Below are 25,100 nucleotides of genomic sequence, written 5' to 3'. Positions count from 1 at the left end.
GCACCTTGTAATTCAATCACAGGCTGCTGATGCACTAATACAAAACAATCCTGCACCTATGTTTAAGAAAGAACTGCAGATGCTGGAAAAAAATCGAAGGTAGACAAAAATGCTGGAGAAACTCAGCGGGTGAGGCAGCATCTATGGAGCGAAGGAAATAGGCAACGTTTCAGGCCGAAACCCTGAAGGAAATAGGCAACGTTTCGGGACGAAACCCGGAAGGGTTTCGGCCCGAAACGTTGCCTATTTCCTTCATTCCATAGATGCTGCCTCACCCGCTGAGTTTCTCCAGCATTTTTGTCTACCTTCTGCACCTATTGTCCATTGTCAATCGAGCCATTTCCAGTGTTCAATAGACAATAGACAATAGGTGCAGGAGTAGGCCATTCGGCCCTTCGAGCCAGCACCGCCATTCAATGTGTTCATGGCTGATCATCCCCAATCAGTACCCCGTTCCTGCCTTCTCCCCATATCCCCTGACTCCGCTAACTTTAAGATCCCTATCTAGCTCTCTCTTGAAAGTATCCAGAGAACCGGCCTCCACCGCCCTCTGAGGCCTAGAATTCCACAGACTCACAACTCTCTGTGTGAAAAGGTGTTTCCTCATCTCCATTCTAAGTGGCTTACCCCTTATTCTTACACTGTGGCCCCTGGTTCTGGACTCCCCCAACTGTTCACAAGTTCATGAGTTATAGGAGTAGAATTAGGCCATTCGGCCCGTCGAGTCTACTCCGCCATTCAATCATGGCTGATCTCTGCCTCCTAATCCCATTTTCCTGCCTTCACCCCACAACCCTTAGCTCTCGTTCTAATCAAGAATTTATCTATCTCTGCCTATCTCTCTCTATCCATTGACTTGGCCTCCACAGCCCTCTAACTACCCTCTGACTAAAGAAGTTCCTCCTCGTCTCCATTCTAAAAGAGCGCCCTTTAATTCTGAGGCTGTGAACTCTGGTCCTAGACTCTCCCACCAGTGGAAACATCCTCTCCACATCTACTCCATCTATCTCTGCCGTTCATTATTCTGTAACTGTGGCCCCTGGTTCCGGACTCCCCCAACATCGGGAAGATGTTTCCTGCCTCGACCTTTAATAATGTTCTATGTTTCAATAAGATGCCCTCTCATCCTGCTAAGTGGGGTGGGTTTTTGAACGGTATTTACTTGTGTGGGTTTGCCGAACCATTTCCAGAGTTGGCGGGCGGGCAGGAACGCGGCGATCTTTGGCCGGTTCTCCACGGAGGGGAGACGTTGACGCTTGGCCAGCTCCTTGGTGGTGGGCAGGTGGACGGAGTCCCGCTTCTTGGCCTTGCTCTTGTTGTCGATGCTGGGCTGCGCCTTCTGCCTCCGGGCTGGGGGCAGCGGCGGGCACTGGGGCTGCGGCTCGGGGGGCTGCGGCTGCCCCGCGCTGGCGGTTGCGACCACTCCGGGGCCCGGCGCCGGCCGGTAAGCCGGCTCCTCGTCCGAGCTGCAGGAGGAGTCCTCCTCGTCGGTGGTGGAGGAGGAGGAGGAGGAGGAGGTGGAGGAAGAGGAGGAGGAGCTGGATGAGGAAGAGGATGAAGAACTGGATGAGGAGGACGTAGACACGGGAGACGATGCCCGCGAGCTGGCCGTGCTGCTGTTTCCCCGCGCCACGCCGCCGCCATCGTTCCGCCCCTTGTGTTCACCATCCGACTCTGGGCTGCTGCTGCTGCTGCTGCTGCTACTCTCCCCCTCATCCTTCTCCTTGACTTTCAGTTTGGCCATGGTGTCAGAGCCAGTGTAGGTGGGCCCAATGTTGGGTTCCTTCTTGGCAGCTTTAGTCCTGGAGGGTTTGTGTTTGACCTCGCTGCCCGCTGGGTAAGAGGGCAGGTTGGCCTCTGCCTTCTGCTCCTCCATCATCATGGCTTTGGTCTTCTTACTCTTCGGGGACATCACCCCTTCGTGGTCGAGCTTCACCAGGACGTCCGACTCCAGCTGTGTCCGCGGCCCCTTCCCAAACTCCGCAGGCTCTTCTTCCGCCTTCTTCCCCTTCTTGACCTTTGGCCTGGCAGCGGTGGTGTCGGGAGGGGGGGCGTAGGAGTCGGACGGGGCAGGCGGATCGCCGTGAGTCTGCGCGGTCTGGGCGCTGACGAAGGCGGGCGGGGGGAAGGCGGGAGGTTGCTGCACGGAGATTGGCTTTATGTTGACCTTCCCTTTGGCCACCTTCTTCTTCTTCTCCCTGGTGGGCCAGCATGAAGCCCCCGCCGCACTCCCCTTCTGCAGGCCCTTCCTCGCGGCCTTGCTGCCTGCCGTGCACAGACCCTCCGCAACGCTCTGACCTTCCACCAGGCCAGAAACAGCGGCCTGATCTAAAGCACAGTCTGGCCCTGGATGGGAAGATAAGAGGGAGTTAGAGTCACACAGGATGGACGTGGGCAGGCCCAGACGAACAGGCCCAAGCCAATCTCAATTTTAGAGGCCCCCAAATCAAGATCCCTTTGAAGCAGACAGGCATGAGGCCCATGCCAAACCCCCCTCTGATAGGGCCTGCACATAGGCCCTTTGGCCCGATTTGCCCGTGCCGACCAACAGGCGTTCCCCGCTGCTGTCTGTGTGGAGTTTGTACGTTCCCCGCTGCGACTGCGTGGACTTCCTCCGGGTTCCCCGATTTCCTCCCCGCATCCCACGGACGTGCGGGACAGTAGGTGGTCGTAGCCTCTGTAAACGTGTGCGGGGAGTTTTTATGCGACAGCGGGATAACATAGAACAAGTGTAAAGGGGGTGATCGTTGGTCGGCGTGGGCTCGCTGGGCTGAAGAGTCAACGGCCTGTCCCACTTGGCCGTTATTTGCCTCATTTACGCGTCGTATGTAAAATAGGTCGACGCGTCGTAATGCGTGACGTCGCTCGCAAATCCCGCGTCAGCACAGCCGTCTGGCGCGCGTGACGTAATGAGAATTCCCCGCGGCGCATGTCGACGCATGGTTACGGACGTTGAGGCACGGTGACGTTGCCATGCGTCACCACGGTGAGACGTCGGGACGCCAGCGTGTGCGGCGCCCGTGTGTTAGCGCGAGTACACAACACGTCACGCAGGTGGCGAGCGAGGGTTTCATTACACTACAACGCATCGACCTATTTTACATATGCAAATGAAGGCCAAGTGGGACAGGCCCCTTAGACTGCATCTGTAAAACAAAAACTCAATCAACACTCCAGACTCCCCGCATCAACATCTTTCCCTTTGACACAGGAATGATGTCGGAAATAGCGCCACGACCTGGCGACTCCTGCATGCGGTCTCCGCCGACTATTTCTACACACTTTGTATCAGTCGGGGATGGTGCTTGGGGAAGGCAATACTTTACTGAACTGCTGGCCAACAAAATAATTTCACTGCACAATAAAAAACTATTATCACTCATACTTGGCTTGGGCAGCTCACACCCCAGCGGTATGAACATTGACTTCTCTAACTTCAAGTAACCAGCTCTCTCCATCCACCCCTCCCCCTTCCCAGTTCTCCGGCCAGTGTTACTGTCTCCGAGTTTGTTTTATCTCTGTTTGCGTTGTTGTTGCCTTCTCCCAGGGAGCAATGATCTATTCTACATGTTCCCTGATCTCCATCCCCTTTGTCCTGGCTTCACACCTTACACCTCCTTACCCATGTATCTCCCCCTCCCCTGGCATCAGTCTGAAGAAGGGTCTCAACCCGAAACGTCACCCATTCTTTCTCCCCAGGGATGCTGCCTGTCCCGCTGAGTTCCTCCAGCATTTTGTTTCTATCTTTGGTTTAGACCAGCACCTGCGGTTTCCTCTGTCACATTACAACTGACCAGTGGAAGTGAAGGGAATGGAGTGATGTGGATCTTAGGCAGGCAGACGGGATCAGTCCCAGCACAAACACTGTGGGCCGAAGGGCCAGTTCCTGTGCTGTACTCTTCCATGTTGCATCGTCGGCCACTTTCCTATACGGGTCCATCGCGGGTTTTTAGGCAACTTGGTTCCAGAGCCTTTGCTGGACTGACCGAGACCACGGCCTTGGAGGGGCTGAGGTTCGCCGGGGAAGTTGGCCGTGGGACCAGGAAGTACCGGAGCTTCCAGAGTCCCGGCCGTAAGGGGGGGAAAATTCCGCACGCCCATCGGCCGCAGAAAAATCCCGATGGGGCCGGGATCAGCCCGTGACACCGGGCCTGGGCGCCACATTTTCGCTGGACCAGCGGGGATGTCAAGTGCGCTCTCGTAATTTTGTCCGGATTAAAGGATTAAAGGCGAGGAAACACTTTTTCTTTAGAACGGAGACAAGGAAACACTTTTTCTCACAAAGTGTTGTGAGTGTGTGGAATTCTCTGCCTCAGAGGACGGTGGAGGCCGGTTCTCTGGACACTTTCAAGAGAGAGCTGGATAGGGCTATTAAAAATAGCGGAGTCAGGGGATATGGGGAGAAGGCAGGAACGGGGTACTGATTGGGGATGATCAGCCATGATCACATTGAATGGCGGTGCTGGCTCGAAGGGCCGAATGGCCTCTACTCCTGCACCTATTGTCTATTGTGTAAAGGATGCGCAGGACTGCCAGTTGCACGGTGGCGCAGCGGTAGAGTCGCTGCCTCACAGCACCAGGGACCCGGGTCTGATCCTGACTGCGGGCGCTGTCTGTACGGAGTTTGCACGTTCTCCCTGGGACCTGCGTGGGTTTTCTCCGGGTGCTCCGGTTTCCTCCCACACTCCAAAGGTGTGCAGGCGTGTCGGTTAATTGGCTTCGGTAAAAATAAAAGTAGAAAATCGCCTCTGGTGTGAGCGTGAGAGAGTGTTAGTGTGCGGGGATCGGTGGGCAGCATGGACTCGGTGGGCCGAAGGGCCTGTCTCTGCACTGTATATCTCAACCAGACCCAATCAAGGGAAATAGGCATAAAAAAGCTGGGGTAACTCAGCAGGACAGGCAGCATCCCTGGGGAGAAGGAACGGGTGACGTTTCGGGTCGAGACCCTTCTTCAGAGGAGAGGGGAGATACATGGGTAAGGAAGGGCAAGGTGTGAAACCAGGACAAAGGGGATGGAGATCACTGTTCGATGGGAGAAGGCAACAGCAAAGCAAACAGATATAAAACGTAGTCGGAGACAGTAAAACTGGTCGGAGAATTGGGAAGGGAGAGAGAGATGGTTACTGGAGACCCTTCTTCTGACAGGTTAGCGGGTCAATGGGGGAGCCTGGTGAAGGAGCGACCTACCGGGTTTGCCTTTGATGGACGTCTTCCTGCCGCGGCCTTTGGCTTTGGTCGCCGGGGCGTTGCCGAGGGCCTCCTTGGTGTCGGTGGAGTCTCTGCTGGACTTCCTGCTCTGCCTCTTGGTGTCGGGCAGCAGCAGTGCCGGCGAGGGTTCGGCACCTGCAAAGAGGAAGCCAGTCTCTGAATCAGACACTGACAGACATAGCACTTTTAACATGTGTGCTACTCCTGACGGCAACCAAAGAAAGGGGACGCTGGGCTGTAAACGGGGAGGATTTGCAGCCGGGGTGTGATCAACATTGCCGGGGGGGGTGGGGGAACAGTTTGTGTTAATCAATTATAATTCTGGAAACGAGGAGAAGTTTTTTACCAAATGACTTTTGATTTTTACGAGGATGTTTCCGTAACCAGCGCTGGTTATCTTTGCTCCGCTATTGGGATCTTTGGTGCGGAGACGGAAGCCGGTTACGGGAATGGGGGCCGTAAATTCAGATTCAGATTCCGATTCCGATTCAATTTAATTGTCATTGTCAGTGTACAGTACAGAGACAACGAAATGCATTTAGCATCTCCCTGGAAGAGCGACATAGCAAAACGATTTGAATTAAAAAAAAAAAAATAAGTGTCCGGGGGGGGGGGGGGGGGGGGGGGGGGGGGGGTGATTGGCAGTCACCGAGGTACGTTGTTGAGTAGTGTGACAGCCGCCGGAAAGAAGCTGTTCCTCGACCTGCTGGTTCGGCAACGGAGAGACCTGTAGCGCCTCCCGGATGGTAGGAGGGTAAACAGTCCATGGTTGCGGTGAGAGCTGTCCTTGGCGATGCTGGGCGCCCTCCGCAGACAACGCTTGCTTTGGACAGACTCAATGGAGGTGAGCGAGGAACCGGTGAAGCGTTGGGCAATTTTCACCACCCTCTGCAATGCCTTCCGGTCGGAGACAGAGCAGTTGCCATACCATACTGTGATGCAGTTGGTAAGGAAATTAATCTGCCCATGGACCTTACTACGTCTTTTTCGTCGAGCGGGCTATCTTGCTCGCTGTAGGGTCTTTGGTTGTGATCTTATGGTCACCCACCGAATGCCTTTTTTTTGTATGTGAAGGGGTGAGGCTTGAACTGGAGGCCGTTGGAGTTACGTACATTGAATCTTGTAGTCTGGAGGGAGGAGGTGGATGTGCGAGATGGGAATGCGGCCAGTGTCGCCATCGTCGAACTCCACCGTGATCAGGTCAACGTCTTCGCCAGGGTCCGGACTACCTGCGGAGAGCGGAGAAGCAGAGGGGAGGGGGGGGGGGGGGGGGGGAAGAGAAGGGTTAGGAGCAAAGCCACGGACGCGTGGGGGGGGGGGGGGGGGGGGGGGTTGTGGCTATAAGCCACTGTAGGGCGGAGGAGGAGCGGTAGAGCTTTGTTGAAAGATACAGCGCGGAAACAGGCCCTTCGGCCCACCGGGGGTCCGCGCCGACCAGCGATCCCAGCCAACACGACACAGCACCCACCAGGGACAATTTTTACATTTACCGAAACCAATTAACCTACAATCCCGAGGTGGACAGAAGTGCTGGGGAAACTCAGCGGGCGAGGCAGCATCTATGGAGCGAAGGAAATAGGCAACGTTTCGGGCCGAAACCCTTCCGGGTTTCGGCCCGAAACGTTGTCTATTTCCTATTTAGTCGCCTATTTCCTTCGCTCCATAGATGCTGCCTCGCACGCTGAGTTTCTCCAGCACTTTTGTCTACCTTCGATTTTCAAGCATCTCGCAGTTCCTTCTTGAACATTTAACCCAACAAACCAGTACGCCTTTAGAATGTGGGAGGTAATCGGAGAAAACCCACGCAGGTCACGGGGGGAGGGAACGGGTGCGAACTCCGTACAGAGAAGCACCCGTCGTCAGGATCGAACCCGGCTCTCCGGCGCGCCGAGTGCCGTAATGCCCCCTGTCCCGCTTAGTAAACCTGAACGGAAACCTCTGGAGACTTTGCGCCCCCACCAAACGTTTCCGTGCGGTTCCCGGAGGTTTTTGTCAGTCAATCTTATGGAAACTCACAAAATTCTTACGGGGTTGGACAGGCTAGATGCAGGAAGATTGTTCCCGATGTTGGGGAAGTCCAGGACAAGGGGTCACACAGTTTAAGGATAAGGGGGAAGTCTTTTAGGACCGAGATGAGAAAATCATTTTTCACACAGAGAGTGGTGAATCTGTGGAATTCTCTGCCACAGAAGGTAGTTGAGGCCACAGTTCATTGGCTATATTTAAGAGGGAGTTAGATGTGGCACTTGTGGCTAAAGGGATCAGTGGGTATGGAGAGAAGGCAGGTACGGGATACTGAGTTGGATGATCAGCCATGATCATATTGAATGGCGGTGCAGGCTCGAAGGGCTGAATGGCCTACTCCTGCACCTATTTTCTATGTTTCTATGTTTCCCCTACCTGCTTCCACTACCTGCAACCTCCGGCAACCACCTGCAACCTCCGGCAACCACCTGCAACCTCCGGGAACCGCACGGAAACCTTGTGTGGGGCGCAAAGTCCCCTGAGGTTTCAGTTCAGGTTTCCTAAGTGGGACAGGGGCATTAGGCAGCAACTCTACCGCTGCGCCACCATGCCTGCCCACTCACCATAAAAAGGGGGAAGGGCGGATCAGATTGATGGGAATAATTAGAGAATAGCAGTTATCACCACGTCAGTGTGCTCCGTGATGTATCTGCGACTCACATCCAAGAGCAGGGTGATAAATCTGCCTCGAAAGCTAACGTCTCGACGTGTGCGAAAAAACTTACAAGCGTCGGGGACCTCCCTGTCAGTTTTAGGGGGTCAATCAACCATCTTCGCCACCGCGTTAAGTGCAAGTTCCTTAAACGATGATTTACTGCCATCGATGGGTCGGAGCAAAGGTTACGGAGCAACTGGGAGAGAAGAGAAAAGGGGAACTGCCCCAGAATAGGACCTTTTTTTCTAATGTGGGATTCATTGTAGCTCAGATACACGATGTGACGGGGTTAAGTAAGTGCTGAACAGAGTGGTATTAAAGTGGATGCTAATTTTTTCGTAAATTATTTCACAAGAACTTCAAGGAATCGAGCCACGGTGATTCAGTATCATTCCCAAGTGGCCGTTTACAAGGGATTTATTCTTGGTCAAAGCAGCATTACCAATCTGTTTTTCGGATGAGATATTAGAGCGAGACTCCGCCTTCTCTTTCCGATGGATTAAACAGTCGAATGGGAACGTTTTGTAGAAACATAGAAAATAGGTGCAGGAGGGGGTCATTCGGCCCTTCGAGCCAGCACCGCCATTCATTGTGATCATGGCTGATCATCCCCAATCAGTACCCCGTTCCTGTCTTCTCCCCATATCCCCTGACTCCGCTATCTTTAAGAGCCCTATCTAGCTCTCTCTTGAAAGCATCCATATAAGTTTAAGGGACAGAAGTTTAGGGGTAATATGAGGGGGAACTTCTTTACTCAGAGAGTGGTAGTGGTGTGGGATGAGCTTCCAGTGGAAGTGGTGGAGGCAGGTTCATTGGTATCATTTAAAAATAAATTGGATAGGCATATGGATGAGAAGGGAATGGAGGGTTATGGTATGAGTGCAGGCAGGTGGGACTAAGGGGAAAAAAAAATTGTTCGGCACGGACTTGTAGGGCCGAGATGGCCTGTTTCCGTGCTGTAATTGTTATATGGTTATATGGTTTTAATCCCTGCCATGGATGCCCTCCACCGAAAACGGTGTCTGAGACGGGCTGGGAAGATCATCAATGACCCCTCACACCCCAACCATGGACTGTTTGCCCTCCTCCCATCAGGGAGGCAGTACAGGAGCCTCAGATCACGTACTAGTAGGATGAGGAACAGCTTCTACAACAATACAATCACATTGCTGAACTCGGAGTTCCGCCGATAGATTTCTCCGGTCCCTCCATCCCCATTGTTTAATTATTCTGTATTTTTTAATTATTCTGTATCTTCCCTCTTTCTATTTTTTTTTTAATTTCTTTATGTACAACTACTACAGACTGACGCAAAACTGCATTTCGTTGTACTCATACTTGTATTTGTGCGATGACATTAAAGTTGAATTGAATTGAATTGAATTGAAATAAGGGAGTAAGCCATTTAGAACGGAGACGAGGAAACACTTTTTCTCACAGAGAGTGGTGAGTCTGTGGAATTCTCTGCCTCAGAGGGTGGTGGAGGCAGGTTCTCTGGATGCTTTCAAGAGAGAGATAGTTAGGGCTCTTAAAAATAGCGGAGTCAGGGGATATGGGGAGAAGGCAGGAACGGGGAACTGATTGGGGATGATCAGCCATGATCACATTGAATGGCGGTGCTGGCTCGAAGGGCCGAATGGCCTACTCCTGCACCTATTGTCTATTGTCTATTGAAATGCTGCATGTTGGGAAGACTTTAGAGTTAGTCGTTGATCGAGGCTAAAACAGGTGGAAGCCAGAGGTGGCCCCATTCACCTCCACCCCAAAGATAGGCACAACATGCTGGAGTAACTCTGAAGAAGGGTCTCTACTTGAAACATCGCCCATTCATTCTCTTCAGTGATGCTGCCTGTCCCGCTGAGTTACTCCCAGCGTTTTGTGTCTGTCTTTGATCTAAACCAGCATCTGGAGTTCCTTCCTATAGCTCTGCCCTATTGTGGACATCGGACAATATGGTTTACACTCAAACTCGGCATTGCATCGCATCGGTTCCATAGACACTGGCGTTTAATTTTTTTGAGAAGGAACTGCAGATGCTGGAAAATCGAAGGTAGACAAAATTGCTGGAGAAACTCAGCGGGTGCAGCAGCGAAGGAAATAAGCAACGTTTCAGGCCGAAAGTTAGGGCTCTTAAAAATAGCGGAGTCAGGGGATATGGGGAGAAGGCAGGAACGGGGTACTGATTGGGGATGATCAGCCATGATCACATTGAATGGCGGTGCTGGCTCGAAGGGCCGAACGGCCGAGTCCTGCACTTATTGTCTATTTTTACACATTGACTGAGACAGGTACCTCTGACAACGGCGCCCGGATAGAGGCAGCGATATTGTTGACTCCAGTAGGCAGCGATACGGGTTCCCTCGGGCAGTAACCTCGCGGAGGAGGGCTTCACGTCGATGATCTGCGTCAGGGAGAGAGAGATCAGGGAGGAAACGAGATTCAAAATTAAAAAGCCAAGTTTGAATTTCAGATCCTTTCAGGACCAGGTGTGGGGAAACTTTGTGACTTTGTCTGTGCCCTTTATGTGGCAACTATATGCATACCTTGGGTGAACAAGCAAAGAATGTCACTGTGACTCGTCACATGTGACAAGATCATGAGGCCATAAGTTTGCTAGGACTAGAATTAGACCATTCGGCCCATCGCCTACATGGCTGATCTATCTCTCCCTCCTAACCCCATTCTCCTGCCTTCTCCACATAGCCTCTGACCCCCGTACTAATCAAGAATCTATCTATCTATCTCTGCCTTAAAAATATCCACTGACTTGGCCTCCACGGGCAAATAATTCCGCAGATTCACCACCCTCTGACTAAAGAAAATTCCTCCTCATCTCCTTCCTTCTTTAATTCTGAGGCTACGACCTCTGGTCCTAGACTCTCCCACCAGTGGAAACATCCTCTCCACATCCACTCTATCCAAGCCTTTCACTATTCTGTACGTTTCAATGCGGTTCCCCTCTCATTCTTCCAAACTCCAGTGACTACAGGCCCGGTGCCATCAAATGATAATAATGTATTTATTCATACAATCATTCAGTTCTGGCACACACCAGGCAACTTTTGGAAGCATTTAAAAAAAAAAATTTGGCATGATAGTTTGTGAGATACAGCATGAAAACAGGCCGTTCGGCCCATCAAGTCCATGCTGACCATCCATCAACCAATTTCAGATCCTTTTAGGTCTGGCTAATAGGCACCCTTTTGAAAATCAGCTGCACTAGTCCCACCTGCCTGCGTATGATCCATATCCCTCCAAACCTGTCCTATCCATGTACCTGTCTAACTGTCTCTTAAACGTTGGGATAGTCCCAGCCTCAACTACCTCCTCTGGCAGCTTGTTCCATGCACCCACCACCCTTTGTGTGAAAAAGTTACCCCTCAGATTCCTATTAAATATTTTCACCTTCACCTTAAACGTGTGTCCTCCGGGCAAGAGACTCTCTCAATCCCCCTCATCCTCTTGTATTCATTAATATTGTAAATATTAATCAAATAAGTAATAGATTAATATTAATAGAATAAATATTGTATAGTATTCATTGGGTTTCACAGAAAGATTCAGACACTTTGTCGGATTTAGTTTAGTTTGGAGATGACAGTGCGCGTACAAAGGCCTTTCGGCCCGTCGAGACCAGCGATGCCCGCACACTAACACTACCCTACACACACTGGGGACAATTTACAATTTTACCAAGCCAATTAACCGACAAACCTGTACGTCGTTGGAGTGTGGGAGCAAATCGGAGCAGTCGGAGAAAACCCAGGCAGGTCACGGGGGGGAGAACGTGCAAACTCCGCGCAGACAGCGCCCGTAGTCAGGATTGAACCCGGGTCACTGGCGCTGTGAGGCAGCAACTCTACCACTGCGTCACCTGGTTGGGTCCCCGCTGACTGACCCGCTGAGTTGCTACTCCAGCACTTTGTGTGTGTTTTTGCTCCAGATTCCAGCGTCCGGCAGTTCCCTGGGTCTTTCAATGGCCACGTGGGGGAAGGTGAATAAACCACTCACCGCTTCCTGCAGGAGCTGCTCCAATGAATAGATGTGAGGACGGTTCCCCCTCTCTCCCTCCACGACCACACGGTAGCTAGAACAAGAATTGACACACTCAGGCACGGGTACTCCAGAAACTCTACATTTCACCCCATATTTCACCGCACGGCAGGAGGACTTCAGACAGAGTCTGAAGAAGGTTCTCGACCCGAAACATCACGCGATCCCTCTCTCCAGAGACGCTGCCCGTCCCGCGGAGTGACTCCAGCACTTGTTGTGCCTACAGCAGAAGTACTTGAAGCCTTAGTCCGCCACTGATTTTCCGACACCCTTGGTTCCATAACCTTGCCGGATTATCCGTTTTTGCCGGACCGACAGAGATCTCGGCCTCCGAGAGGAGCCCGACGTTACCGGAACGTTCCGCCTAGTACGCCGGGGGGTGGGGGGGGAGGGAGGGGCGGAGATACTGGAGTTCCAGAACCCCGGATGCAGGGGGGCAAACTCTAAAGGGCCTGTCCTTTAGAAGTTAATGTTCATTCCTTTGGTTTGTAAGCTGCCCAAGCGGAATATGAGGCGCTGTTCCTCCATTTTGTGCTAGGCCTCACTCTGGCAATGGAGGAGGCCCAGGACAGAGAGGTCAGTGTGGGAATGGGAATGGGAATGGGAAGGAGAGTTAAAGTGGTTTAGTTTAGAGATACAGCGCGGAAACAGGCCCTTCGGCCCACCGGGTCCGTGCCGACCAGCGATCCCTGCACATTAACACTATCCTACACCCACTAGCGACAATTTTTACATTTACACCGAGCCAATTAACCTATAAACCCGCACGTCTTTGGAGCGTGGGAGGAAACCGAAGATCTCGGGAGAAAATCCATGCAGGTCACGGGAAGAACGTGCAAACTCTAAAGGGCCTGTCCCACGAGCACGCAACTGCATGCGGCAAGCGCAACCAAACCAGAAACGGGGCCCACGCGCAGAGATCGAGTGAGTGACATGAAGTTCGAGCGAAGTCCGCGGGAAGTTCGCGCGTGACGTACGGTGTCGAGACGCTGCGCACACCCGTCAAGGCGGTGCGTACGGCGTCGAGGCAGCTGCGGGCCGGCGGGCCGGCAGGCCGTTGCCGCGCGGAATTTTTGAACACGGTCATTTTTCCAGAGCCCCGTGCGATGTCGGGACCAGCTCCGCACAACTCCATACGGCTCCGGCGATCGAAGTGGGACCGGCCCCGCGAGGCCGTACGGCTCAAGCGACCATGTTAGGTCGCGCTTGCCGCATGGAGTCGCATGCTGGTGGGACCGGCCCTTAATACTCTTGCACTAAACGCTATTCCCTATATCCTGTATCTATACACTGTGGACGTATCGACTGTAATCATGTACAGTCTTTCCACTGACTGGTTAGCACGCAACAAAGGCTTTTCACTGTACCTCGGTACACGGGACAATAAACTAAACTGAAGATGGATAGGACAGGGTTGGTGGGCTATGGGCCAAATGCTGGCAGGTGGGGCTGGTATAGATGGGACGTGTTGGCCGGTGTGGGCAAGTTGGGCCGAAGGGCCTGTTTCCACACTGTATCACTCTATGACTCTCTGATCGAAGCCATGTCGTCAGGTTTGAGATGCCCTCGCTGTGGGGGAGACTTACATGTCAGGAAAATGGACAGTCTTCACGTAGCCCGCATACAGGAGCTTGTCATCCATGGGGATCAGCACCCGGAGCCCATCCTTCAGCTCATCCTTGTCGATCACACACGAGCGGGGGGCTGTGGGAAGAGAAGGAAACCTCCTGAAACCTCCTGGACGATGAACGCGCGCAGTCCCACACGCAGTCCCACACGCAGTCCCACACGCATTCCCACACGCATTCCCACACGCAGTCCCACACGCATTCCCACACGCATTCCCACACGCATTCCCGCGCGCATTCCCACGCGCATTCCCACACGCAGTCCCACACGCATTCCCACACGCAGTCCCACACGCATTCCCGCACGCATTCCCGCGCGCATTCCCACACGCATTCCCACCCGCATTCCCACACGCATTCCCACACGCAGTCCCACACGCATTCCCACACGCATTCCCGCGCGCATTCCCAGGCGCATTCCCACGCGCATGCCCACACGCATTCCCACACGCATTCCCACACGCAGTCCCACACGCAGTCCCACACGCATTCCCACACGCATTCCCACACGCATTTCCCACACGCATTCCCACCCGCAGTCCCACACGCATTCCCACACGCATTCCCACACGCATTCCCACACGCAGTCCCACACGCAGTCCCACACGCATTCCCACACGCATTCCCACACGCATTCCCACACGCATCCCACACGCACACGCATTCCCACACGCATTCCCACACGCATTCCCACACGCATTCCCACACGCATTCCCACACGCAGTCCCACACGCATTCCCACACGCATTCCCACACGCATTCCCACACGCATTCCCACACGCATTCCCACACACATTCCCACACGCATTCCCACCCACATTCCCACACGCAGTCCCACACGCAGTCCCACACACATTCCCACACACAGTCCCACACGCATTCCCGCACGCATTCCCACACGCATTCCATCAAAACACTTGTTTAAGACATGTTTCCCATAATCTTCAAGTTAAAAATTAAAAACATTTTACAATAATGCGAGGCCCTCCATTATTGGACGTTTTAGTGTTTTATAAAATGGTTCCTCTACTTATATATTTGTTCAGTTACCCGGATTGCCATCAACATAAGTTATAGGTGAGTCAGAGTGGATATGATTTTTCATAACGGTCATGTGATAGGAGCAGAATTAGGCCATTCGGCCCATCAAGTCCACTCCGCCATTCACTCATGGCTGATCCATCGCTCCCTCCAACCTCCTTCTCCCCATCACCCCTGATTGCCATGAGCGATATTGAATATTGGTATAAGTGTGTAGGAAGGAACTGCAGCGCTGGTTTACGCCGAGGATAGACACAAAATGCTGGAGTAACACAGCGGGACAGGCAGCATCTCTGGGGAGAAGGAATGGGTGATGTTTCGGGTCGAGAGTACAGTCGCTACAGCACTGGCAATGCTTTTCGCTGTACCTCGCTGCACGTGACAATAAACTCAACACAATTAAACTTGATTGACAAGATTGAAAGATACAGCATGGAAACAGGCCCTTCGGCCCACCCAGTCCATGCCGACCATCAATCACCCCGTTCACACCAGTTCTATGTTATACCACCTCCTAATCCATCTCAGTTTACAGAGTGCAAATTAACCTACAAACCCACACGTGTGGGAGGAAACCGGAGCGCCCGGAGGAAACCCACGTGGTCACAAGGAGAACGTGCAAACTCCACACCCGAGGTCAGAATGGAACTCAGGTCTCCGGTGCTGTGAGGCAGCAGCGGGCAGACATACAAGGTAGTGTGAAGTGAAGAAACAAAATACTGCAGGTGCTGGTTAGTACACAAAAATGGACAAAGTGCTGGAGTAACTCAGCGGGTCAGGCAGCATCCCTGGAGAACGTGGAGAAGGTGACGATTCGGGTCGGGACACTTTGATTGTAGGGGGGGAGAAGAAAGGGAGAGAGGCGGGACAAAGCGCGGCTGGTAATAGGTCGGCACGGGCAACGGCACTTGTTTGATGGGCAGATGGCTGGTATAAAGGTCAGAGATAAGAGAAGAAGGTGGGAGACAGGTTAGACAAGTGGGGGATTATGAAGCCAGGGAGATGGATAGTGGCAGGAAAGGGGGGTGGGGACGGACAGGTTGAAGGGGAGATGGGGGTGTGAGTCCAGGCAGGAAAGGGGGGGGGGGGGGGGACAGGTTGGAGGGGAGGAGGGATGGGGGTGTGAGTCCAGGGTACAGGGTTACAGGGGGAGGTGTGAGGTTTAAGAGGGAAATAAATGTGGAGGAAGGTTAGAAAGCTGGAGGGGGGGGGGGGAAGGAAATAGGCGTTTCGGGCCGAAACCCTGGTTTCGGCCCGAAACGTTGCCTATTTCCTTCGCTCCATAGATGCTGCTGCACCCGCTGAGTTTCTCCAGCTTTTTTGTGTAACCTTGGACAATTTAATGTTCATTCCTTTGGTTTGTAAGCTGCCCAAGCGGAATATGAGGTGCTGTTCCTCCATTTTGTGCTAGGCCTCACTCTGGCAATGGAGGAGAGCCCAGGACAGAGAGGTCAGTGTGGGAATGGGAAGGAGAGTTAAAGTGGTTTGGTTTAGTTTAGTTTAGAGATACAGCGCGAAACAGGCCCTTCGGCCCACCGGGTCCGTGCCGACCAGCGATCCCCGCACGTTAACACTATCCTACACACACTAGGGACAATTTTTACATTTACACCGAGCCAATTAACCTATAAACCCGCACGTCTTTGGAGCGTGGGAGGAAACCGAAGATCTCGGGAGAAAATCCACGCAGGTCACGGGGAGAACGTGCAAACTCCGCGCAGACAGCACCCGTAGTCGGGATCGAAGCCGGGACTCAGGAGACGCCACCGTGACCGCAGGCAACCGGGAGACCCAGCGGGCCCTGGCGGACGGTGCTTGGCGAAACGGTCTCCGAGTCTGGGCGCGGGATGTCGCCGATGCAACAGGAGGCCTCGCCTGTGATTCTACACGCAGAGCCGCGTCAGGTACAGGGTTGACGGGGGTTCAGTACCAACCTGGTGTGCAGGGCCGTTCCACCAACATGCTGAGCGGAAGGTTCTCATCCTCAGAGAAGCTGCTGTCCTGATTCTGCTCAAAGTCCTCATCCGCAGCCATGCTCTCCATCAGCTTACTCACGGCCCCACCCTTACAGCGAGTCTGCTGGGGGACATAAGGCAGCAGATCAGTACAAAGCCAGTGCCCAGTTTAGCATGCTTCCTGTTCAATATTAACACACCGGGCACTGCAAGGTAGCTCATTTTACCATCCAAACTTATTTTTTCACTTTAGTTTATTGTCACGTGTACCGAGGTACAGTGAAAAGCTTTTCATTGCGTGCTAACCAGTCAACGGAAAGACAATACATGATTACAATCGGGCCATTTTAGTGTATAGAAAGATACATGATAATGATACGCCTCCGTTTGATCTGGTATTTTGTTGGTTCACATGCTTGATCAATGGTGTTTTATCATTAATGTTTTATTATTATTAATGTTTATTGTTTTCTGAGTCATTCGTAACTGACACTGTATGTCATGTTGTTACTTGTGGGCGGAGCACCAAGGCAAATTCCTTGTATGTGAATACTTGGCCAATAAACTTACTTACTTACTTACTTAAAGGGAATAACGTTTAGTGCAAGGTAAAGCCAGCAAAGTCCGATCCAGGATAGTCCGAGGGTCACCAATGAGGTAGAAAGTAGTTCAGCACTGCTCTCTGGTTGTGGTAGGATGATTCATTTGCCTGATAACAGCTGGGAAGAAACTGTCCCTGGAAAGAATCTGGAGGTGTGTGTGTGCCCGGAGTGTACCTGAGCTTCTCGGAAGCAACTTGACCTCATTACAAATAAGTGCATCAACCTTCCACCATTGGTTCAATCCAGTGCTGTCTGTACGGAGTTTGTTCGTTCTCCCCGTGGCCCACGTGGGTTTTCTCCGGGTGCTCCGGTTTCCTCCCACACCCCAAAGACGCGCAGGTTTGTCGGCTAATTAGCTTTGGTGTAATTGTAAATTGTCCCCGGTGTGTGTAGGATAGTGTACGTGTGCGGGGATCGCTGGTCGGCGCGGACTCGGTGGGTCGAAGGGCCTGTTTCCGCGCTGTACCTCTAAACATAAACATGAACACAGACTCAGCGGCAGTGCGGTGGGGCGGGGAGCGTTACCTCCTTTTTGCCATCCTTTGCCTTCACCTTGAGCTTGGTCTTCTTGCAGGGGCTGGCACTGCGTAGGACCCCGACCCTGGGCTCAGGCTCGCTGCTCCCACTCTGGGCCAGGGACAAGTCGGGGGACTGCATCTCGTTCCCTTTCTTCCTCTGCAAGTGCCAAAGACAGCATTGAATCAACAAACTCGCCCTCTCACCAGCCCCTGACAGACTCTAAATACAGGCTTATCCCCCTTTCCCAGCTCAATTCGGAATAAATTCATAAGTTGTAGGAGCGGAATTGAGGCCATTCGGCCCATCAAGTCTACTCCGCCATTCAATCATGGCTGATCTATCTTTCCCTCCCAACCCCATGGCTTGGATATGAAGATTTTAATTGTCCCTAGTGTGTAGGATTGTGCTGGTGCATGGGGTGATTGCTGGGTGGCACGGACTCGTTGGGCCAAAGGGCCTGTTTCTGCGCTATATCGTTAGTGTAGTTTTTTTTAGTTTAGAGACACAGCGCGGAAACAGGCCCACCGAGTCGGCACCGACCAGCGACCCCCGCACGCTAACACTATTCTACACACTAGGGACAAGTTACAATCTTTACCAAAGCCAAATTAACCTGCAAACCCGCACGTCTTTGGGGTGTGGGAGGAAACCGGAGCACCCGGAGCAAACCCACGCAGGTCACGGGGAGAACGTGCAAACTCCGCGTAGACAGCGGGTCTCTGGCGCTGCGCTGCCCTACTAGCTGTTCCACCGTGTCGCCAATGGCATGCTTTCTCAAAGTGCCTCCGTGATGATCACAGCAGACATTGAAGGTTCCCCCCCCCCCACATCAGTCTGAAGAAGGGCCCCGACCCAAAACGTCACCTATTCCTTCGCTCCATAGATTCTGCCTCACCCGCTGAGTTTCTCCAGCATTTTTGTCTACTGTCGATTTTTCCAGCATTTCCCTTATTCAACATTCCCCACTGGGTTTCACTGGGTGCCCTGATAAGGAGAGTTCTACAAAGAGGGCACCTTTCACAAAGAGACAGGAGTCACCACATACCCAGTGAGACACATCCCTCCCTCCCTCTATGTGTGGCAGCAGCTCTACCCGCCGCAACACTGCCCGCTGTATCTCTGCCCGCTGCAACACTGCCCGCTGCATCTCTACCCACTGCAACACTGCCCGCTGCAACACTGCCCGCTGCAACTCTACTCGCTGCAACACTGCCCGCTGCAACACTGCCCACTGCAACACTGCCCCGCTGCATCTCTACCCGCTGCAACACTGCCCGCTGCAACACTTCCCGCTGCATCTCTACCCGCTGCAACACTGCCCGCTGCAACACTTCCCGCTGCATCTCTGCCCGCTGCGACTCTACCCTCCGCCCGCTGCATCTCTGCCCGCTGCATCTCTACCCGCTGCATCTCTCCCCACTGCATCTCTGCCCGCTGCATCTCTGCCTGCTGCATCTCTCCCCGCTGCATCTCTACCCGCTGCATCTCTGCCAACTGCATCTCTGCCCACTGCACCACCGCGCCCGGATTAACCAGACTGAGAGACGGGTGTTGGAGGAATGGCCACCTTGTTCTTGGCCTTGGCTGCATCTTTCCTGGGACTGACGGCCGAGCCCCTCACGCATCTGCTGGCTTTAATGGCGGGGACGGTGCAGGGGATGGCGGCCGGAGACAGCGCGGCGGAGGCGATGGCAGAAGCGTCGTTGAGGAAGATTCTCTCGCTCCGCCGCCGCCGGCTCCACGCATCGTCGTCGCTGACCTCGGCGCCAAAGTCGAAGGTGAACTCGCGCGGAGATTTCTGCTTGGCCTTCTCCTTCCTCTCCTTCTCCGCGCCCCGCTGCCGATCCACGCACGGCTGCTCGCTCCTGCTCATCGCCCCCGGCTCCTGAAGGGACTTCTTCCCCCGAGGCACCATCGCCAGCTTCTGCTTGATCTTGATCTCACTTTCAGAGTCCGTGTATTCAAATTCCGTGCCTGAATGTATAGAAAAAAAGAAACTATCAGCCGTGCGGCTTAACGGGTTTGTGCAGGAAGGAACTGCAGATGCCGGCTGACACTGAAGATAGACACAAACTGCTGGAGTAACTCAGCGGGACAGGCAGCATCTCCGGAGCGCAGGAATGGGTGACGTTTTGGGTCGAGACTCGGATTTTATTCACAAGACCAACAATGCACAATAGATGGTTAAAAAACCCATGGAGTAAAACTGAATTCTCAATTATAGTTTGAAGTCTGAAGTCGGTTTCCGACCCAAAACGTCACCTATTCCTTCTCTCCAGAGATGCTGCCTCACCTGTACAGTTACTCCAGCTTTTTGTGTCTATCTTAGTTTAGTTTAGATTAATTGTCATGTGTACCAAGGTGCAATGAAAATGTTTTTTGTGACTTGCTGCCCAGTCAGCGGAAATACTCTTCACGAGTACAATTCACGGTGTACAAATGAGTTTCTGCAGAGGACGTTTGAGAAGGTCACCTTCGCTGGAAGCTGGCTGCCTTCAGCGGAGCGTTGCGATGTATGGCTGGGCTTGTGGGATGTTGGTGTGAATCTGAAGCAAGCGCTGGTCTGGCCTGAACAAGCAACCATGCAGCTGTTTCTGCCAATGGCCGGCCAATTTGCTATCACGCTCCATGCACTAGACTGCACCACAACACAGGGGGTGGCGCGGTGGCGCAGTGGTAGCGTTGCTGCCTCTCAGCCGTGCCCGAGAACCCGGTTCAATCCCGACTACGGGTGCTGTCTGTACGTTCAGTTTGTACATTCTCCCCTGCGTGGGTTTGTAGGTTAATTGTCTTGGTGTAAATGTAAATTGACTCTAGTGTGTGAAGGATTTGTGTTAACGTGCGGGGATCGCTGGTCGTTGCGGGCTCGGTGGGCCGAAGGGCCTGTTTCCACGCTGTATCTGTAAATTTTAAACTGAACTTCTGTTAACAGGCCAATGCTGTTCAGTCAGACAACCAACTGTGTGTTAATGGATATCACAGGTTCACATCATGTAGGGGACCTGACCACTAAAGCACGCCAAGGTGAAGGGGGAAAGGGTGGTGGGTGTATGGAACGAGCTGCCGGGAGGACGGAGTTGAGGCAGGGACTATCGCAACGTTTAAGAAACAATTAGACAGGTACATGGATAGTTACAATGTCACGTGTACCGAGTTACAGTGAAAAGCTTTTGTCGCGCGCTAACCAGTCAGCGGAAAGACAATACATGATTACAATCGAGCCATTTAAAGTGTATAGAGATACATGATAGGGAATAACGTTTAGTGCAAGGTAAAGCCAGCAAAGTCCAATCAAGTCCACGGGTCACCAATGAGGTAGATAGTTGTTCAGCACTGCTCTCTGGTTGTGGTCCTGAACTACTATCTACCTCATTGGACAGGTGTAGAGGGATATGAACCAAACGCAGGCAGGTGGGACTAGTATAGATGGGCCGAAGGGCCTGTTTCCATGCTGTATTCCACTCATTGACTCTTGCACTCACCTGCCTAGATCCACTCACCCATCAAACTTTGCCGTTCTTCTTTCTTCCGGGCTTTCTGCTTGGCCTCCAGCTGCACGATGGACAGTGGCGGGGTCATGACGGGGCTGGGCATGGCGCTGGCTGCGAAGCGGGCTAGCAGGCCCAGGCCGCTCTCCTCCAACATGAGTGAGGACACATTATCACTGCAGTCCTTCCTATAATCCTCCTCTTCAGAGGTGTAATCTACATTGAAAAAAGTGGCAAGTTACTGGCAGCAAAAACTATCCACAACATGGTGGGTTGAAAGTACTGGAGAATGAATGAGAAGTGGCATTTCTGGCCACATAGTCATCCCTTACAATACTGGAGGTGAAACGTCAAATGTAAGGGCAAGTGATTCTGAAGAACGTCTGTCTTTTTTTTTTGTTTGAAGTGCGGTACTTCCTAGTTCCCCATTGAATTATTGAGTTTAGATTAGTGATACAGCGCGGAAACAGGCCCTTCGGCCCACCGAGTCCACGCCAACCAGCAATCCCCGCGCTTTAACACTGCCCTACGCACACACTAGGGACAATTTACACTTTAAACCAACTCAATTAACCTACAAAACCCATACGTCTTTGGAGAGTGGCGGGGGAAACTGGAGCACCCGGGCAAAACCCACGCAGGTCACGGGGAGAACGTGTGTGCTCCGTGCAGACAAGCGCCCGCGGCCAGGATCGAACCCGGGTCTCTGGTGCCGTCAGCGCTGTAAAGGCAGCAACTTTACCGCTGCACCACCGTGCCGCCTTGTACTGGCACCTTTAAGGTTCAGGCCTTACACGTGTGTGCTGGAATGGTGTTACTGCCAATTCAGGGGGTCACTGAAGAAGAATCCCATTGTAGATTATGCAACGTAAATATGAACAGGGTGATTGATACTTTAAGGTAAATCCAGGTACAACTACTAACAAGGATGCCGGAGAGGTGGAAAATGATCCATCCCTCAGTCCAACACAGAATGGCGATTAGAATGGAAGGAACTCCCAGACCAAACTCTGCTTGCCAACATTCTCCACTCCTTAAAACCCACATTTCCGACATACAAATTTCACAGTACAGAAATATAAAAGAGGGCAGAAATCAAATAACTTTGTGTGAAGGAATTCCATAATGCAAATGCTATTTAGTCCTTGGACTATTGGAGAGCATCAGCTCTTAGTCCAAGGGTTAAATTTACAGATGTGTTTTACATTGCCGACAACAATCTTCGACTCACATTCAATGCATTTTTTTAAAATATATATATATATATATTTGCACCACTTAATCAAACATTTTTTTTTTTTTTTTTTTTTTTAAATCGACCAACAGCAATTTTTGGTGGTTTTGCTTTGAAATGTTATCAGATAGCTTAGACCTACGAAAAACACAGTGCAAGATTGGTTAGGGAGGAAAGCGAAGATAGGGAGACCACTACTGTTAGCGACACCTTTATTACTTATCAAGGAATGGAGCAAGGTGAGTATGTTAAGCGTAGAAAGCTGACCTCCGGGCATGTAAACAAACCCTCAGGAGAATTAAAAAAAAAAACACTTCATAGCTTATTGGTAAAAAGCAAGCAAGTCTACTGTTCACAAAGGAGGCTGTGTGTAGGCAGACTGCGAACAGCTTTGGGTCATTTTGGTTGTCATAGTAACAATTTTATCTCATCATCAAAAAGTGTACAAAATCACCTTCTTCTAATTGGAAGTTTTTAGTTTTTTTTAAAAAGGATATTCGCCAATACATTTTTTTTTCGTTTTTTTAAAAAAATATGCTGGCACAACTTTATCGAGAACAGATAGGAAAGTAATAATGACAAGTCAAGAGAATATCGGTCACATTGAAAAAAAAATAGAAGTGGTTTTCCTACCTACATAACCAAAGTTCAAGCTTCTGCCATGGCAATGTGGGCCCTACTGTCAGGCATCTGCCTTACTCCCAGCCATTCACTTTGCTTCTTACTGCAGCACGCGCACAAAGCAAGGTACCAAGGGACAACCAAGCATCATGGATAAGGGGTCAAAAGTGGAGGGGTGAGAAGCAGCTGCAAGGAGAAAGCAAGCATTCTAGAAAAGCCAGTTATTGTTTTAGTACTGAGATTAAAGGGGGGGAAGGGAGGGGGGGGGGGGGGAGATGGAGAAAGCCGTAAAGAACCCTATTACCCAAATATCCCTTAAAAGGCAATTAGTAACATCGTTCTGCAGCGGGCACCCTTCTCTGACCTTCTGTGGGAGACATTTCCAAAAACAAAAATGATCGTAATAATTTTTTTTTCCCCTTCAAGAAAGCAACTTCACTCTCAGTGTAACATTGCCAGTTCGATGCAAAGCCAGTGGCGATATTCCCTCTCTTGTTTGTGCTGTCGAGTTTACAAACAAACATCCTGCAAAAATCAAGGCAGGATGTGTTCAACTCTGAATCCGTCATGGGCCCCAATTGCCTGATCTCGCTGGCCTGTATCGATCCACGTGCGCGCGTGTACGAGCACGCGCGCACACATATGGCGCGGGTGTTTCCCCGACACAGGCCAGCAGAAACGGTCAATAATTTGCCTCGGCAAGGACACTGCCTTGCACAGAGTCCATTGATTTTGCTGGCCGCTGCAAGGTGCGATCCAAGCAGTAATGGATTTTTGACACATTATCGACGGCAAAAACAGGAGTAGGAATGAAAGGAGGCCACTGGATTATTGACGACTGCCATTGCTTCCTTGGTGAAAGTTCAAGAATAGTTCACATCCCAAATATGTTTTCTAAAGAAAAAAAAAATGAGTACCCAAAAGATTCAGGTTCAATGAACCTCAGCCATTCTCACAGAACTAACTGTCGCATACAATTTTGTTCAATGGATGAGCAAAAGGTTTGGATTTGACTTGCTTCTTTAAGGAATATTCTCATCGATTTAATATTCTATTGTTTCCAAAACTAGTCAATCAACCAATCAATCAATACTAGTCATATTATTCAAAATTTGTCAATCACTTGATCAATACTCAATGAATCAATTAATACTGGGCCTATTAATCAATATTAGTCAATCAATTTATCAATGCTAGTCTTTTTATTTAATACTAGTCAATCAATCAAGTTCAGGAGGGTCTCAGGATGCAGTTATGTTTAACACAAATTGTCACTATATTCACTGCCTTAAACCAGCGTTGTAAATCGTAACCTTTTACTCGGCCAAGTTGAAATGTCTAGCCAACACTAATGCCATTTGTAAAAAACAAAAAAACAAAATGGCTTCCGGCAATGGGTTCTAGCCTTCTGAGGATATCATTTGGTTGCTTGCTGTTACGCCTCCACCTAGTCCTAATGCAAGTCCAGTTCTGTGAATTCCCGTATTTGAGACAAGCAAGTGGACCCGAAAGATTCACCTTCCCCCCTCCACCAACACTAAAATAACATCCTCCATTTCCCATTCAATTGGACCAGGAACCTTCTCATTACACAGGAGGGACCTGCCTTCCGAAAACAAACAAACAACAAAAAGTGTGTCAATGAGCTGGAGTATTTATCCTCTGGTACAGAGTAGAGGCGCTAAAATATGGACACATAGTGGGCAGGCAATAATTTAGATTCATCATTTTGTTCTATATTTGAAAAACCCATTTGCCCTCAAATCTCCCTTGGTGTGAAACTATTTAAACAACAGAGCTTTAAGATATTAATATAATTGACACATTTCTTTCTTTAAATTATCATGTACAAAATTTTTTTTTGTTTAAAAAAAAATAACTGCACATAAACGTCCAACTTTTCCAAACTTATCAAGGGGGAGGGAAGTGGGGGGGAGGTATAAGGTGAATATCAGGGAACTCCTTTCAAACTGTGACGTTATTTTACAAATGGTGGGACATACATCATCGGCCCAACAAAATAAAACTGGTTAAAAAAAAAATTGTTTTTTAAGCCGCTGAATGGCCTTTT

At 51.2% G+C, this 25,100-nt stretch overlaps 1 protein-coding gene across 6 annotated transcripts in view; it reads right to left on the bottom strand.

Annotated features, from left to right (window-relative positions):
* The window catches only part of tnrc18 (trinucleotide repeat containing 18), a 144,283-nt gene that overhangs the window by 8,234 nt on the left and 110,949 nt on the right, over nt 1-25,100 (bottom strand). For 3 of the 6 annotated variants that reach the window (XM_055651060.1, XM_055651059.1, XM_055651065.1), the window contains 10 exons: nt 21,187-21,390; nt 19,254-19,660; nt 17,693-17,842; nt 16,545-16,689; nt 13,528-13,645; nt 11,900-11,975; nt 10,181-10,289; nt 6,321-6,437; nt 5,188-5,376; nt 1,163-2,346 (listed from right to left, as the gene is read on the bottom strand). In XM_055651060.1, coding sequence (XP_055507035.1) covers nt 1,163-2,346; nt 5,188-5,376; nt 6,321-6,437; nt 10,181-10,289; nt 11,900-11,975; nt 13,528-13,645; nt 16,545-16,689; nt 17,693-17,842; nt 19,254-19,660; nt 21,187-21,390 — 2,699 coding nt within the window. The remainder of the gene's footprint in view (nt 1-1,162; nt 2,347-5,187; nt 5,377-6,320; nt 6,438-10,180; nt 10,290-11,899; nt 11,976-13,527; nt 13,646-16,544; nt 16,690-17,692; nt 17,843-19,253; nt 19,661-21,186; nt 21,391-25,100) is intronic. The other 3 variants (XM_055651063.1, XM_055651062.1, XM_055651064.1) reach the window with 3 other exon arrangements.

Source organism: Leucoraja erinacea, chromosome 20 (assembly GCF_028641065.1).
Source record: "Leucoraja erinacea ecotype New England chromosome 20, Leri_hhj_1, whole genome shotgun sequence".
In the NCBI taxonomy this organism is placed as follows: Eukaryota; Metazoa; Chordata; class Chondrichthyes; order Rajiformes; family Rajidae; genus Leucoraja; species Leucoraja erinaceus.
The sequence above is the reverse complement of the archived record's forward strand: the minus strand, read 5'-3'. Positions and strand labels throughout refer to the sequence as shown.